The sequence below is a fragment of the Gossypium hirsutum genome, chromosome D06, assembly GCF_007990345.1.
Source record: "Gossypium hirsutum isolate 1008001.06 chromosome D06, Gossypium_hirsutum_v2.1, whole genome shotgun sequence".
In the NCBI taxonomy this organism is placed as follows: Eukaryota; Viridiplantae; Streptophyta; class Magnoliopsida; order Malvales; family Malvaceae; genus Gossypium; species Gossypium hirsutum.
Genome location: NC_053442.1, coordinates 55,544,818 through 55,563,058, shown reverse-complemented (window position 1 = coordinate 55,563,058; position 18,241 = coordinate 55,544,818). Strand labels below are relative to the sequence as shown.

Here is an 18,241-nt window from a genome sequence, read left to right as displayed (position 1 = left end):
TCGACCTTCGTTGTCACCAAAACTCGAAAAAGAGCTTGTTAAACCATAAGAAGAAGAGCCTAATAAGGTAACAAAAAGGTATAAACTTAAACAAAAACAACCATTGTCTTTATGGGAACCCGAAAAGGAGCTTGAAAAGGTGATAGAAAGCTATCATCTTCTATCGAATAATCTATCAAGAGTTCACAATGCTCGGATTAATGAAGTAGAGAAATAAGTGTTGAATTTTAGTTGTTTTTTCAAAAAGGTTCATAGAGAGTTTCCTAACTTTAGTCAAAAATAAAAAAAAATACCACCTTAACAATAAGGTAATTAAAAAAAAATTATACAACAACCCTATTGCCATATAATATAAGCTATTGTTTGTTAAGTTGGGATGTTTAAAATGTAAAACATAGCTCGGATGTGTTTTACGATTGCCTAAATTAGTGTGTAATTTAAAAGACTTACTCGCTCGGTCTGTTCTTTCTCTTTTTATTCGTGTTTTGAGTTTGTTTGGCTTTCCCCTAAGTTGCCGCCGCTGCCGCAGGATAGAATCTTCTCTTTCCCTCTCTTCCTAAGAAGTCCTGAAGAAGATAAGTAAATGGGATCCTTGAAGAGGAAGTCAGGTGAGGCGATATCCTCTGAGTCTCCTCCGCCGCCGCAGAAGAAGAAACATCACGGTGAAGACGTCTCACCGTTGGCCGAGGAAGCCGTCGGATGTGTCCATGATGTTTCATATCCTGAAGGTTATGTTCCTTCTGCTTCCTCTTTACAATTTCTAGCTGACTCTAAACCTGCCAAGGAGTTTCCTTTCACGCTTGACCCCTTTCAGTCTGAAGCTATCAACTGCCTCAATCGTGGCGAATCTGTCCTTGTAAGACATTCTTTTGTTCTTCTTGTTCTTTTCTTTCCCAACAAAGAAAGTAGAGAAACTGAAATGCTAGTTTCAATACAGGTATCGGCACATACATCAGCAGGCAAAACTGTAGTAGCTTTATATGCAATTGCTATGTCTTTGCGGAATAATCAGCGTGTTATATATACTTCACCTATTAAGGCTCTCAGCAATCAGAAGTATAGGGAGTTTAAAGAGGAGTTTTCCGATGTCGGTTTGATGACTGGAGATGTTACAATTGACCCTAATGCTTCTTGTTTGGTTGGTACTTTACTTGCTTTCCGTCTCATATTACGTTTTCTCCTTTAGTATTTGATTCTTTTATATGTTCCCAACTGTTTGATTTTCAGGTGATGACCACGGAAATCTGGCGAAGTATGCAGTATAAAGGGTCCGAGATTGTTCGTGAGGTGGCATGGGTTGTTTTTGATGAAGTGCATTACATGCGTGATCGCGAGAGAGGTGTTGTCTGGGAAGAGAGTATTGTTATGGCACCGAAGAACTCTCGATTTGTATTTCTTTCAGCAACTGTACCTAATGCGAAGGAGTTTGCTGATTGGGTGGCCAAGGTGGTTAATGTTTGCTTTAATTTATTCACCAACTTTCAACTTGAATATAATTAATCAATGCTCTTTAGCCAGCTTATCTGTTTTGAATAGCAGCCAACTTATTTTCATTTCTCTTAGTAGGGTATATTTGTAACATGTAAAAGCTTGGTGTTTTGTTTATCTTTTTCCCTCCATAAATCGAAAGTAGGAAAGTTTTCTTTGGGGAACTATGAGGAGAACAGTAAAAAATAAACTACATAAAACAACCCAGCACAAATCTGAAATTCTTGAGTTTAAATCTTATTATTATAACATGATTTAAAAAAAAATTATTATAGTTAACATGATTGATGTTAGTTGCCTGTGACATATTTAGTCTTTCCATTGGTCAACCTTGATTCTACTATTTTGATCTTTGAGTGGGTAAGGTCCTGCCAGCGTAGACCCTATAGACTGGTTTGTTTGCTTTAGTCTATTAAGAGCGGTTTTAAGCTTGTTTATGGGTGATATGTTTTTTTCTCAATCCTGCTTTTTTGCAACTTTTAGTAAAGATTTAAGAAAATATATCAGAAGCATATTAACTTTGTGTTTTCATTTCCTTTAAAACGTTCCTGTGTGAGATACTAGTCCTAATCCTAATGATCCCTGCTTTTGATTTTTGTGAATGGATTTTGTACCTAGAAAGTGATTATGAATCTTGAGGACATTATAAACTTCTTTGTTTTTGAGTAGGATGCTTTTGGGATCAAGCACATAGATTTCATTGCTAGGTGGTTCTATAGATCATTAACTTTATAGCTTGTTTAATTGTTTAAATATGTCTGCTTATTGATTCTGTGGTTGCAGGTTCACAAACAACCATGTCACATAGTTTACACCGATTATAGGCCAACCCCTCTTCAGCATTATATTTTCCCCGCTGGAGGTGATGGTCTGTTTTTGGTGGTAGATGAGAAAGGAAAATTTCGGGAGGATAGCTTTCAGAAATCTTTAAATGCACTAGTTCCTACAAGTGAAAGTGACAAGAAAAGAAATAATGGTAAATCACAAAATGGGTTAGTGATGGGAAAAGTTAGTGAACAAAGTGACATCTTCAAGTTGGTGAAAATGATCATTCAGCGACAGTACGATCCTGTAATAATTTTTAGCTTTAGCAAAAGGGAATGTGAATTTCTTGCGATGCAGGTGGGTCTCAAAAGAACCTTTTATTATTTTATTATGTATATTGTTGGTATAGGGAAGACATGGGTGGATGGCATGTCTTCTTTCCTCTTACAACCCAAAAGATCCCCAACTATTAGTATGTTTTAAAAAGAATCCTTGCTCAACATTGTGCTATACATAATGTTGGCAAGTTAGTATTATAAATATGCTATATAGTTATTAGACACCTACATCAAGTTTGGCTCAGTGGTTGTTGCTTATACAATAGGCTGTTTTTGAGGTTCATTTCCTCCTTTTTTCTTATCCTTTTTGTTTTTAAATTTCTTGATTTATTCCCTTTAGGCGCATGCACTGGTTTTTCTGTTGTTAGGTAATTTTTTTATTTCTTTTTATTATCTTAATTGTCTTGTCATTTTCTTATGTTTTTAATTTAGATGGCAAAGATGGATTTAAATGATGACGATGAGAAAGGAAATATAGAAACAGTCTTTTGGAGTGCCATGGATATGCTTTCCGATGATGATAAGAAGCTACCTCAGGCAAGTTGTTATTCCTGAAATCTGCAAGATGTGTTTGAATGTGAATTTAAAAATGGTTGCACCTGTAAGGTTGCAATTGAATATTTATGACCGTGTATCAAACTGTAATTTTATGATTATTGCCTGGTTACCTCCCAAATTGATAGCTACTTGTGTGGAAATCATTATCTTTTATTAGTTAGTTTTGACCATCAATCCTTTGAGTTATAAGCTGTTTGCAAATGTTGTATTTAGTTAGCAAAAGTTCCCATTTTCTACTTTTTATTGTCTATTTATTTAATTTTGCTTTTGGTTTTGAATTTGTAATTAGATATAAAAAAATTGGTATCAGAATCTTGTTGCAGAATTCTGATATCAAGCTTATTTACAAATATATTTTTTTTGAATTATCTGTGGGTTTTTACAATCGCTCTTGAATACTGTGCTCCTGTGTGGAGCATTTACATTCCCATTTGATGGAAGCGATTTGAAAATTTGTTTTGGTTTTGATTGATTGATTTTTTAAAGTGTTGGTGTTAAACATGTTTTATGGTTTTTTGAAAAAAAAAAGAGAAGAATATTCAGAAAAGAACAGAGAAATGAAATGGAAACTCATCGGCATATGCATGGATGTGTTTTGACATGGAAAGTTATATTTTAGATTTAGATTCTATTCTGTTATGACCTGTAAATTTGTTTTGCTCAGATATTTGTTATGCCTTTTATGAGATGCTTTTACAGGTGTCAAACATGTTACCGCTTTTGAAACGTGGAATAGGTGTGCATCATTCTGGTTTGCTTCCAATTCTAAAGGAAGTGATAGAGATATTATTTCAGGAAGGACTGATTAAGGTTGGGAATACACACTCAAGTTATATCTTAAAGTTAGTGCATATGTTCAAGGTTTAATGATTGACTGTAACATTATCGTATTAACTGGCTTAATTACTGAAGTTATGTACAGTTGTGGAATTTTCAGTTATCAGATTAAATTGATAACTAGCAGTGTGTTGGCTAGTTTGCATGCAGTCTTCTTTTGCTCAAAAATTTTTATCCTTTGTTCACTGTACTATTCGTCTTTCTTGATTTTTTGCTGGAAGTTTATTGACTGTCTGTATTTGTTTCATATTAAAGTCTGAAAATTCGTGTCCTTTTGTTTTTATCTCGAGTTTTCCAAATGTTTTTGTTAAGGTGCTTTTGTATATCTGGAATCTGGTCATTGCATTAGTGGACATACTCACTTTACATCTGTAAAAAGTATGTAACTCCCTGACCTCCTTTTCCCCTGTGCTATTTATGATTTTCATTATCTTCAGTTTATTGAGTGTCTGATCATGAAAAATACCGCAAAACCGATATTGCTATACAATTTCCGAGAAACTTATGAATTTAGGTTGATTTGTATCTGTATGATGTTAAGCATCTGAGAAAATTGTATTACTTATGTTACTGTATAAAAGAATCTCTTTTCCAATTTTTGGGCCATTCATTTTACTCTTAACATTTAATTGGAAAACAAAAACTGAAAATTTTCTTCAGTGTTTGTTTGCCACAGAGACCTTCAGTATTGGGTTAAACATGCCCGCTAAAACTGTCGTGTTTACAAATGTTCGTAAATTTGATGGGGACAAGTTTAGATGGATATCTAGTGGAGAATATATTCAAATGAGTGGCCGTGCTGGTCGTCGAGGAATTGATGCACGTGGAATATGTATTCTTATGGTGGATGAAAGGATGGAACCATCTACAGCTAAAATGATGCTCAAGGGAAATGCTGATAGTTTGAACAGGTATATTTGATATATGAAAAACCTGTTTAAATTTCACTAATCCATATTTCCATGATTTGGTGGTCCTTTGGATTCAGGTTGCATTTCAAATAACATTCATGCTGCTGAACATTCATACATGAAACTTGTAGTTTATCCATGATGTCATATATGTGGACCTTTTTTCCTATTCCAAATGGAAATTTGCGAGCTCCCTATGACTATGCTGGAGGGACTTAGTTTTTTGCACCAAATCTGACAATGAAACTTCCTATGCTCGTGAGTCTAAGTTTGACTTCCTGGGCTTTGTTTAGTAGGAAAGATGGAAAAGGGGAAGCATAAAAAGGCCTGGAGAAATAGAAAATTGAAAAGGGGAATGAGTAGTTTGTTTCTTTTATTGGCATTATTAAAACTGAGATCTTAGCTTTTCTTGTATTTAAACACCAACAGAACCTCCATAGTTTTATGGGCAACACCTGCTGGCAACAAATTTGCAAAATCTGTCCTTGTGGGAGTTCTTAACTTGGAAGAGGGATGAAAATATACTCTTTTAGGGGGAAAATTCCTTTTGAGCTGACTTAAGAGGATTTTGGTTGCAGGTAGCTTATGGTTGATGATCATATTTATTGATAGTAACTATATATTTTTTTTGTTGTAAATAACAATGATGTTTAACTCCTAATAAGCTAGGGCGTTATCATTGTGGGATGAGCGCTGACTGGTAAAAACTTGGTTTAGGATGCGGAGTAGAGGATTTAAAATGACTATTACCAGAATTATGACTTTTTCCATAATTAAAGAATTATTAATTTTTGTTAATTGCCTTTTCCATTTTGTTTCAGTGCCTTCCACCTAAGCTACAATATGCTATTGAATCAATTGCGCTGTGAAGAGGCTGATCCTGAAAGTATGCTTCGTAATTCATTCTATCAGTTTCAAGCTGATCGTTCAATTCCTGACCTTGAGGTCTGTTATTAGATTCCGAAACTTCTATAATTTGATGTTGATACCTTTGGTTATTGTTCTCTGGTTTTTGAATATTCAAACTGTTTTTTAATAGTGGAGAGTAAAAATATAAGTTAATAGTTATTCTTGGAGAAAACATTAGTTGTTAGTCTTCAAAGCTTAAGCCAACAAATTGTATTGAATTGCTAGGCAGTTCAATTTGCTATGTTTCTCTAGTGATCAAAGGTATCTCCAATCTTTTACTGTCATTGGAATGTTAAGGGGCTAGAATTCTAAAGGAGAAAAAAAGCATACAATGGTACATAAGATGAAAGGATATAAATATCTAGTAATTGAAGAATCATCTTATTTAGTCGGGAAAGAGAGAAGAAAAAGATGGAATATTTATTTGGGAAAATAAGGTATCTAAAATTTAGATTCTGGTTGGCGATACTTTTGATAATTTGTATGTATATTAAATAAAGCACATAGAAAGCAAAAGGTGAAAAATAGAAATATGAATAGAACACTTGAGGCAAATGGAGCTGACTTTGATATCAGCTATACCTCTGCTGTTCTAAGGCCTTGCCTTGTCTTGATCAGGGATTTAAATTGCGGTCGCGGTCGCGTTTTCGGTCGCGTCGCGTTTGTCGCGGTCGCGGACATAACGGACGCTATTGCGGTCACTGCGGGTATCGCGATCGTGATTTTTTTTCAAATTCGCACAACTTATTGTAAACATAGTAATTATAATTATAATTATAAAAATTCACTTTTAATGATTTTAGAATGTTTCTAGCACTTATAAATCTTTATTAATATGATATGAGAACACAACTTTATATATGAAGTCCATGTCATATTAAAAATTGTGTCCAGAAATTTATATATATATATATTTAAATTTAATAAAGAAATTTTCAAATAATTATTTTAAGACAAATTTTAACAATGGATAGGTGGATAAAAGCACAATTTACATGCCTATTTTCTAGTGGTTAAAATGGACGGTGGCTGCCCCTAATTAATGAGTAAAACAAGAGTCAAAGAAGAAACAAAACAGAGCAGCATGCCAATTGCCAATAAAGCCACAAACAAAAACAAAAACAGAAAAATTAAAAGAAAATGAAACGATTCTTTCTATTCCCTAACCCTAACCAGTAGCCTCCAAGGCTCCAAGCCTCCAACTCATCAGACTATCAACAAAAATGGCCGAATCTCTACTGCTGTTGAAACTTGAAAGTGTAAAAAACCAGGTAAAGGAATACTGGCTTAGAACTTAGAAGGGCTGAGAAAGAACTGGAAGAAACCTAGAAGTACTTCGAAGAGGAAATAGATGGGTTTGCTTTTCAGATTCAAGTCCTCGGCAGTTGGCTCGGCTCCTTGCTTTCATCTGCTGCTTGTTGTTTGCCCATATATAAGAAACAGAATTTCATATTTCTTTTTCTATTGGTTTTGAGTTTTGATTACTTTTTTTGTTTCTTTGACTTCTTTTTACTTTTTTTTTTATTGAAAGCTCTCTGATTTTGCACTTTGCAGGTGGGGGAATATATTCCCTTTTGTTTTTCACTGTTTCTGTCGATTTTTGTTTGAGGGGATGACTTTTTTTTTTTTAAATTTACTGTAACAGAAAATAACGGGAATAGCGGCCCGTTATTGCCGCAATTGGCCGTTACCCGTTAAGTTGCGGCCGCGACCCACCGCTATTGGCGTGACTCCGCTTCACACCGCTATTTTCAGCAAAAGCGGTTTCGGACGGTGCCGCTACCGCTATATAACGGCCGCTATTCTGATATCGGCCCGCTATTTGAATCCCTGGTCTTGATAATGTAACTGATTTAATTGGTAGATTAAAATGACTCAATTTGTGTACGAACTAAATTTTTGGTTACTAAGTCGTATCTTTTTCCAGAACTCATTAAAAAGGGTCAAACTGCACCATGCATAATCTTGTGAAAAGCTGCGAAAGAAATTTATGCTGTGTTAACCATGAACATTCATTAATGTCTACAATTTAGAGAATGGTCTTGTAATAGTCATGAACTCTTTCAATGATGCAGACTAAACATGCCTAGGATTTCTTAGCCATTTAACTATTTCTAAAGCTATTCTTGATTATCTGATGCAAGTGGTTATAGTTGCAGAAGCATGTAAAGGCTCATGAACATGGGTTTGGTTCCATGATAATTAAAAACACTTTCTCTGATGAAAACCAAACATGCCCGCGATGTTTGAGATACTTAACTATTTTATAGCTGTTGTCAATTGATGCAAGATGTTGTATTGCAGAAACAAGTAAAGGCTCTTGAAGAAGAGAGGGATTCCATGATAATTGAAGAAGAAGATAGTTTGAGGAATTATTACAGTCTAATTCAGCAATACAAAAGTTTGAAGAATGATATTCGTGATATTGTGTTTTCTCCAAAGTATTGTTTACCCTATATGAAATCTGGCAGGCCTATTTGTATACAATGCATTGATGATGAAACATCTACATCTTTCTCTGTTGAGGATCATGTTACCTGGGGTGTTTTAATGGACTTTCATAGGGTGAAAAGTGTTATTGAAGGTGAGAACTCAAAGTTGATCCCTTGTAAGTTGTCAAAAAATGCCTTAACTCAAGTCCAAATTGTCACAGAAGTGTGAGATTCTTGATGCAGATGATGCCTGTAAAAGACCAGAAGATGCAAGTTATGCCCTTGATATTCTTACAAGATGTAATGTGAGCAAAGACGGTGTTGGGAAGAAAAAAATTAAGATCGTCCCTTTGAAAGAGCCTGGAGAACCTCTTGTTGTTTCCATCCCTCTCTCTCAGGTCAAATCCATGAACTTCTTGCTTTATATATTCAGCCTTGTTGGCGTATGCCGAAAAGTTATTTTTTTTTAAATTTATGTTTCTGTTTGAAGTATAAAACAGTTGTAGAGATAACATAAGCAAACATGACATTTTATTGAAGGGAAATATCATGGTAGACGCAATGTGCATATAATCCAAAATGTCCACTGGCCATCAGACATTCAATGTGTACTGAAAAAAGAAAGGATATATGTTCGAGTCTCATGTCCAATACATAAGCATACATTTATTGCCTTCCCCCACATTTCCTCGTGTTTTGCATGGTTATTTCTCTTCCCTGTGTTGAACACATACAATATACAGCTTGGCGTGGTTTAGGGAGAAAACTGCAGTAAATCAATAGAATTAAAGCTGAAACATGAGTAAGATAGAAGTTGGAGCTCCAAAAACAATAGGGCTATCAGAACCTCCAGTTTTTGTCTTTTACTTGTTATCAGTAAATCTCTTTATAGAGTCCTTTTAATGAGATTCAACTTTTTACTCTTAAATTGAATAAATTTAATTAATAAGTCTATTTAACAAAAGTATTTAATGAAATTAAATTTCTTAATGATAAATTGGATAAAATCTTATGAAAAAAAAATGTTTACTATGACTATTTAAAAATATAGTGCACAACAATAGTAATTTTGTTTCTTTGTTAGTTAAGAACATTTTCTGTACTCATGCTTTTCTCATACATATTAAAGTGTTGAACCTTCTAGCTCTGGTAGAAGAATCTTGCTTTTCTGTTCCTTTTCCTCTTTTGTTGTTGCTTTTTTCATGAACAATATGCTAATTTGTTTTGTATTATCATTGGAATTTCTGATTATGATATTTGGAACTTCTCTTAAAAGAATTAAGACGTTCTTTATGCAACGAAGCAAACTGAATCTTCTATTAGGATTCAAAAGATTTGCTTCTACTTGAATTGGATTTTTCAGGTGTCAGCTTTGTAGCTAATTATTTTAGCATAAAAAGTTAATATGAATATACGCCAAACTTATTTCTGTGGTCTTGCTGAATCTAATGTCCATCTAATGAGAGTATAATTTAATTTGTTATTTGCGCCTTGGACAGGTTACTAGTTTAAGTAGTGCACGCTTGAACATACCCAAAGATCTTCTGCCATTAGAAGCTCGTGAGAATGCCTTGAAGAAGCTTTCTGAATTTATTTCTAGATATGCTACCGGAATGCCCCTGGATCCTGAAGAAATGGATGTATATGTTTGATTTTTTTTCTTCATGATATTTTATGACAAAATACTTGATTTTGCTTTGTCCTTCCTATTATGTCTTCTTTCAGTTGCCATTAAATGATTTTTTTCCATTTTTTCAGATTCAAAGCAACTCATATAAAAAGGCTGTCCGTAGGTTGGAGGCATTAGAGAACCTCTTTGAAAAGCATGAAATTGCAAAATCCCCGCTTATTGAGCAAAAGCTTAAACTTTTGAACAGGAAGGAAGAGTTGACAGCCAGGATCAGATCAATTAAGAAAACAATGCGTTCTTCCACAGCCTTGGCTTTTAAAGATGAGCTTAAGGCCAGAAAACGGGTTCTAAGGAGGCTAGGGTAAAAAAACCATTTCTCTAAGCTTGCTTCACTTGTATTGCCAAAATTTTCTTATGGTTTCATAACTTGATAGTTGCTAAGCATTTGATTGCTTTTTGCTCTTGAGCTCTTTTTTATTGTTTCTTCAGTCTTAGAGACCAACACAAGATGACTGGCAGTTTTTTCTACAATCAAAATAAAGATCCTCCTTCCTCATTTTTCACATGATCAGGATACAACATTGTTCTAATACAATCGCTCATCCTTTTTTCTCCCACCTTCTAAAGACATGTAAATTGAATGTTGCTTTAACTTTTTGGTTGTAAATGCTCAATGATGCATGTAGTTTATTATGGATTTTTCTGTAGTTCTCATTTGTTCATGGCTGAAACAGTGTTTTTAGGGTGTTGCATCTTGGTGCCAGACAACAAATGTGGCTCGGACTCTCACCTAATTGAAGTTTCCTTAATTTTTAATTTTTTTAATTAACTGTACCTTTACTATTAAGAAAGGAGATAATATCAAACTCTGTACTTCTCAATATTTATCATGTCTGTTGACCAAGAAAAGAAAATCTCTTTTGCATGTTTTCTAGGATAAACTGGAGCACTCTTTAGTGTTCATTAACATATTATATGTCTTAAGCTCTCTCTCTCTATACGCATGCAACAATAAGTACATATACATATTGTGCTTTATGCCTGAAGAGAATATAAGGATTCTAGTGCCTAGTGCCCTTGACAACATTGTGGCCTTTAACTTAAAATTTCACCATATCCTTTTCATCTTTTTTTGTTATTACTTATTAATGGATAATGCTTCACAAAATTTAAGTTTGTTGCATAGACACCTATAATCTCTACGTTCTTTTTTTTTTTCTCTCTAATATTGGATTTAATTGCAGATATATTACAAGTGATGATGTTGTTGAGTTGAAGGGCAAGGTTGCTTGTGAGATCAGTAGTGCTGATGAGTTGACTCTTACAGAGCTTATGTTCAGTGGTGTTCTGAAAGATGTAAAGGCAGAAGAAATGGTGTCTCTTCTCTCTTGTTTTGTTTGGCAGGAGAAGCTCCAAGATGCTGCAAAGCCCAGGGATGAATTAGAGCTGCTCTTTACACAACTACAAGATACTGCACGGAGGATTGCCAAAGTTCAGCTTGAGTGCAAGGTATACTATAAACTTCATCTCACAATCCCTTTTTATTTGTTTCCATTTTGCAATCCTGGTTTTGGATTTGGAAAGCAAGTTAGATAAGACAAGAAAGTGGTTAGGGTTTGGAACCCAATTTTGGCTTACATTAGAATCGATGTCTGGTTCTGGGTCATGTTTCAGATATTTGGTCATCATGTAGGTGTACCACTAGGTTAGTTAGGGTCCTCTTTGGATATGACAAGAAACTGGCAGTGCAGCCTTTTTTATCTTTTATTGGTATAGCTGAACAAGGCCTGATGGGAGGGAGAATTAGACCCTGTACCTTGACCTTCCAGGAGGGTAACTGTCATTGTCGGGTTTCTATGAAGCAGGTCTTTTATTTTCTTGGTTGGAAGGAATATGTCCAAACTGTGCTGGGTTGTACTTGGTCTACCTTTGTAGTTGACCTCAACCAAGATCAGTTCAATAAGAACGGTGGTTGCAGTTCTGAATTAAGATGCCGGCTTAATCTGTTTTAACTGTTTTGATCTATAACATTTGGAATAATTACACGTATTCCTAACTTTACTAGTTTTTAACTTTCAATCCTAAATGGTCAAACATTTAACAACAGGTAGGACTGGAATAGCAATTTTCAAATGTTTAGGACTGAGTTAAAAGTATGTACACGGTTGAGACTACAAGTGTAATTATCCCTTATCATTTTAACTGATTCAAGCCAAGTTGCAAGAATTTTGGACAACAGCAATAACAGTAAATAATTAAGAATGCTTTTTTGGTTCTTTGAGTTCAGTACAGAGAACTAAAGCAGATGACAAAAGTAAAAGTGAAAGCAAAAAAGTACGGTTTCCAGGAGGATTATTATTTTTCTGTCAGAACTATACTAATAATGATATTGGAGTGGTTTTCAGAAAATAGGAACAGCATATGGCCTAAGGCATGTCTGTTTGTCAGTCCAGACATAGGTCAAAAGAATCGCCAACACTTATCCATTTAGGAATGATCATTTTTTGATGTTCCCATTTTAGTGGGATTCAACGTGATTACACCTAAGCATGTAGTTTTACTGTTGTATTGCAAGAGAAGTAGTTGACTTGTAGTTAGTGTTTATTTTCAGGTTCAAATTGATGTAGAGAGCTTTGTAAGTTCATTTCGGCCTGATATTATGGAAGCTGTATATGCGTGGGCAAAAGGATCCAAGTTCTATGAGATTATGGAAATTACACAGGTTTTTGAGGGCAGCTTAATCAGAGCCATCAGACGACTGGAAGAAGTTCTTCAGCAGCTTATTTTAGCAGCCAGGTCTATTGGAGAGACAGAGCTCGAAACAAAATTTGAAGAGGCCGTCTCTAAGATTAAAAGAGACATAGTGTTTGCAGCATCTCTATACTTATAGTATAGTTCAGTTGCTGGAAAGGATCAAGGTTGTTAAATGGCAAGATGATCATCTTTGATGAAAATATTTTTTGTCAGTAAGCTGAGTGAAGCAAGTGTGATCAAAGGAGAGGGAAAATTACCTACAAAGTAAATTCCACATTAATCTGCAAGTGGATGCCTTTTGCCTAGGAAGCTGTTTTTCTCGATACACTTTACACACAGCAGCCTATAACAGAAAACAGCATTGAAGGCGGCAAAGCGAGCAAGATTCTGAACCGATGTTTAGAAATAATTTCTCACAATCCCTAACCTTACATTTTACACAATGCACTAGCCTGTTCTATTGTTAGAGATACACGTTTTGTTTCTGATTCCAGCTTTTTTCTGTCATTTTTGGTGGAACTTAAGCTAAATTCTAGTTAAATTAGAGAAATTAGTTCACTAAAATTTTGCTGCAAGTTTGTTTAATGTTTTTATATATAATATATGAAGGATTATTTTCTAGGCTTGGCAGATCAACTATGAAAATAGTTCTAGTTTCTTTTTAACCCTTTGCCCCCCTTCTTATATTAGGAGATGCCTTTATTCATTGCTTACTACCATCGAGCTAAATTTTCATTCGACGAAACATTCTGTCAATTTTACCATCCTTTTTTAACATATAATTTTCACAACCCATTTAGCTATTTCCGAGTTCCTTTAAACTGTAAAGGAACTATTTGAAAAACAGAACAAAAAATATAATACGTCTAAAACCCACATAATACAATAACCTTATCGCTTATCTCCCAGGTTCGCAACATTCTTTTTAGGATAAGTGATTGCATTCGGACGTATCAACGTTTAGAGTAGAAATTTTGCACAAATTATGTTAAATAGGCTGTGTTTGTAAGTATGCGGGTTAGGTTGTAATATAGTTACAACGAAATAGGTAAGTACTTCGAGAATTGTACCCAAAGGAGGCGAGCACTAAATTGATCTTAATCTAAGCACAAATAGAGCTAATTAGTACTTTAAATAAATTATATTACAATTAAACATAAAGAAATTTTTTAATAACTAAATAAATAAATGAAAATTTTAGGAAATTTGCTATGGAAATTTAATCAAATTTGAGTATGGGTGACTAGCTTGCTTCGGTAATCATAACTAACTGTTGCTTCGGGTTTCTTTTTCAATCAACTAGTTGTTACCCTAGTAAGATCTCTCGATCTTCCACTAGAATAACGAGTCAGCAAGAACTACTTATCTCTCGATTTCACAGTCCAGACTGGTTTGGGGTTAAGGTGTTCACAGATAGACCATACCAATTTTAGCTTAATTTCCACCTAAATGACTTCCAAGGGTCTTCAAGTCTAGGATTTAATTTCTTCCTTTCGCAAACAGTTGATCCACTAAGAAAACCTTGCACAACAATCAATTAACCATACCTCCACACGCTAATCCCTCATAAGAGGATTAGTTCCCCATGGATCTCAGAAACATAATAAACTTGATATGAAAGATGAACATTAATAGCAAATCAAGATACGAAGGTTAAAAAGAAGCCTAAATTGTATTGAGTTGAAGCACAAAATACACAAAGAGTTGATTGAGTTCCCCAAATCAGATATCCCGAAAAATGCAAAACAAAAAATAATCTAAAGCCTAAGAAAAATTATATAATATGAAAAACTGTCTACCTCAAGTGTTGAATGAGTCTATTTATAGAGTTAGGGTTGCCGTTGTCCTCAACCCTAGATCAGTTGACGCTTTCATGTTTAATATTTGATTGTGCAGATCAAAATGCCCTTGGTTCGTAAGTATTTCTCATACAAGACCGGTGTCGCGACACTTTAGTGCCTGTGTTGTGACATCGAAAGTAGTATGCTCGTATTCAGGGTAGCTTTAAGGGTATGTCGCGACATCCTTTGGTTGTGTCGCAACAGTGAAGGCAGTCTTGAAATTCTTGCTCTCTGCTGTCTATGTTGCGACATCAAACTTCTCGTGTTACAACACAACAACCAATATTGAGTTGGTTCACCCTTTAATGGTCTCTTGTACACTCACAAAGTATATTAGCTCACTCTTGGGCCTCATTTGACCCCTAAGGTCAATAAAAGACTCAAATTATGCTTTTTATTGAATGTGAATGAAACTAAAAAAACATAATAAAAATGCTTGTATTCAAGCTCCTCGAGTGCGAAAATTAATTTAATATGCTACATCGAATTATGACAGATCAAATTTGTAACACCCCAAACCCAGCCTAGACGTTATGGTCATATCTGGCAATGTCACACGATAGTGTTTTTGAAACCTCGTTGTTACGTTGAAATCATTCCATGTTATTATCGTTAGTAAACTTTTGTTAGCACTTAGGAAGTCGTCTTTATTCATTTAAAACATTTGTTTTGAAACATCCCTCATTGCGGAAGCTTTAATAAAATAGTCTAAGTGATCATGCGTTTAGAAACTACTTTAACTTTTTTAAAAACCAAATTTCCTACGACCAACAGGTATAAATCCATAAAGTAAATAAATAAATAAAAACCCAAAATTTAAAACCAAAGTCCCAGAGGGTCCTTAAATTACAACCCAAATAATCAATAATAATTAAATCATAAAACGTAAATTGAAAACCATGAATTCCAAAAATTTCTGTGGTCACCGCTGAGTCCTCCGTCACACCGATTCGTCTAAGTCTAGGAATTACCTGTGCACATTAAACAAAAAGGGTGAGTTTACGTAAACTGAGTGTGTAATCTCGCAGAAACAAACAATCAATCAATATTCACAGTGCACAGTTGAACAGTCTTGGGCCTAAGCCATTTTCAGTATCAGTGACGGTTTGGGCCTTAGCTCATCTCAATACAGTGTCAAAAATGTAGTAAGGTCTTAGCCCATCACAGTATCAGTAGCAGTAACAGTTATGCAGTAGCAAAACCCTACCCATCCAGCCTCTACACTCCATGCGGAGATATAATCAACCCACCCATCCCTACACTCCAAGTAGTACTGAATGCGGCACAAAACAGTAGTTTGCAGCTGAGTTGGCAGTAAATTAAGCTTAAAGCCTTTCAGTACACTTCCTCCGAATAACAACCCCCAACCCAATGCAATGCAACATACAATGGATGATATAATATTATGTAATTTCAGTACATATATTCGGTTCAGGTATTAACATGCTCAGTACAGATATCATTCAGTCAATTTCACACATTTAGGGGTCTAAGTAGCACTTACTGACCTTACAGTAGGTTCATAGTCGACATGGGCGACCCGTGCAACCTTAGAAACATTCCGGTAAAAATGGGCCCACACGCCCGTGTGTACCCGTGTCGCCCACTCGGCCCAAATTGGCCTTGGCCGTGTGATCCATTTTTAATGTAACCCATGCTAGCTAAATATTCAAATATGTTTTCACTATTTACTTATATGTTCATTCAAAGCTATCTACTTGAGTCATTGCCTCTAAATTTTTATATCTTGAGCTATAGAATTCCAAATTAAGATCCGCTTGATGTTTTCGAAACTAGACTCAAATACCTTTCTACCGTAAAATTTTTAGATTTTATAGTTTATCAAATAAGTACAGTAAAATCTTCAAATCTATCCGGATTCTGCTGTTTGACAACTTCAATCTTTTCTTACTAAAAATTATATCTCTTAGTAAGAAATTCGAATAATTTTTCTGTTTGTTTCTTTTGAAAATAGACTCGTTAAGGATTTAAACATACACATTTAAACCCCTAATTATTTTTTTTACAATTTTTGATGATTTTTCCAAAGACAGAACAGGGGAACCCGAACCCATTTTGACCTTGTCTCACAAAATTCATTATATCTCATAACTTACAATTTCATTGCTTACAATGTTTCTTCCATGAAAAACTAGACTCAATAAAATTTCCACTATTTTTGATGATTTTTCAAAATTAGACTACTGCTGCTGTCCAAAACTATTTTAGTGCAGAATGTTGATTTCCAAGTTTATAACACCCTTATTTCCTTTCTCTACAATTTTTTGCATCATTTTCTCTTATTTCTCGATAGCAAGCAATTTTGGCTTTTTGCCAAATCCTATTTTCTGCGTTTCGGGTACACATCTGGTATCGTTTCTGATGCATAAGCACTCCTAGGCCACCAGAACCTAAAAATTGACCAACAAATCTCTAGATTAATCACTTAATTCGTTTTTAATCAACCAATTTTGGAAGGAACTCGACTAAAAACCTAACAAAACCCTTACCTCGTTTGAGTAACCACAACTTCGCACAATCACTGCGTCGATTCAAAACCACCATCCCCTTGATTAACTCCTAAACACTAAAAAGGAATCCCCCTTTCAGAGATTAATCAAGAACGATTAACAATAGACAAAACCGTTACTTACCGAACACACGCAACCACCGATGAACAACCAAATCAATTGGAAAGTAAAGAAAGAAAAGGAAGGGGAAAATTAATGGAAATTTCGACAGCAACTAGGGGAAAGAATCGGTAGAGGAGGGAAAAAAGAAGAAGAAAATGTCAAAAAATGTTTGGGTAATTGGAGAGAAAATCGAAACTCTATTTTTTTCTGCAACAAAAAGATAATCAGATTATTTTCTGATAACCTCTCCCCCATTATCTCCTAAAATCACTCCCTATTAACCCACTAAAACACAACTACTCAGAATTTTTCCCCAACATAACTCTTAGCCGAAATTGGAGCAAAAATACTATCTCCACACCATCACAGATAGGGCTTATTCATAAAAATACCAAAACTTTCCCAAATCTTGGCTTGAACTTGGGACCTCTCACACCCCCAGAACACTTAACCACTGAAGTAGATACATAGTTATGTCACACCTTCGCAAGAACAAAAATAAAAATTCTGGGGCGTTACAAAACTCCCCCACACTTAATTCATTTCTTGTCCCAAAGCAAAACAAACAAAAACAGTGATTAAAAGACGACTCTTGAGCAAATATGTTACAAATGTTAGTTTTGGAGTACATGACTAGGCATTTCATATTTACATATAATCTTGGCAGGAAAGATAAATGACTTTCCACTTTTGATATCAAACACCTGAGCTCAGTATATTACAAAGTATACAAATATTAAGGGTTTCAAATGTAGGGATCTATCAATAAGTTATACAGGTAATTTGATTATCCTATTAGAATACAAACAATTATAAATGCAATTATTTAGTATGATGTCAGTTCGTAAATAAGTCTACCTAGACCACATAGAACTTTTCGGCTTGTAATGTTTTGAGGTTTAAGATATGTATGAAATTCAAAAACAATAGGCATCAAATAGTTTCAAGCACGAAAATAGTTTGGCACATCGTATGGTTCCCTATTCTCCCCCTTTAGCAACCTTTACCCGCTCACCGCCTTATTTCTCATTCTCTTACCTTCCTTATTTCTCTATAGGAAGTCCCATCATAATATAACAACTATGGCTAGCTCGCAAGTTTGTGTGCACTAATGGAACGAGTCTCTCTATTTTTGGTGACTGTCA

At 34.9% G+C, this 18,241-nt stretch overlaps 1 protein-coding gene across 2 annotated transcripts; it reads left to right on the top strand.

Annotated features, from left to right (window-relative positions):
* The first annotated feature begins 378 nt into the window (after positions 1-378).
* Positions 379-13,243, top strand: LOC107899861 (DExH-box ATP-dependent RNA helicase DExH9). 2 transcript variants are annotated; one of them, XM_016825604.2, is made up of 14 exons: positions 379-856; positions 938-1,138; positions 1,228-1,446; positions 2,272-2,610; positions 3,024-3,128; positions 3,849-3,959; positions 4,647-4,897; positions 5,719-5,842; positions 8,111-8,390; positions 8,482-8,636; positions 9,738-9,878; positions 9,997-10,229; positions 11,113-11,377; positions 12,480-13,243. In XM_016825604.2, the coding sequence occupies exons 1-14, from the start codon at positions 584-586 to the stop codon at positions 12,756-12,758; spliced, it is 2,976 nt and encodes a 991-aa protein (XP_016681093.2). In that variant the 5' UTR covers positions 379-583; the 3' UTR covers positions 12,759-13,243. The 2 variants fall into 2 exon arrangements, with proteins under 2 accessions (XP_016681093.2, XP_040951843.1); XM_041095909.1 differs by lacking the exon at positions 379-856 and having other exon boundaries at positions 938-1,142.
* Positions 13,244-18,241: the final 4,998 nt, after the last annotated feature.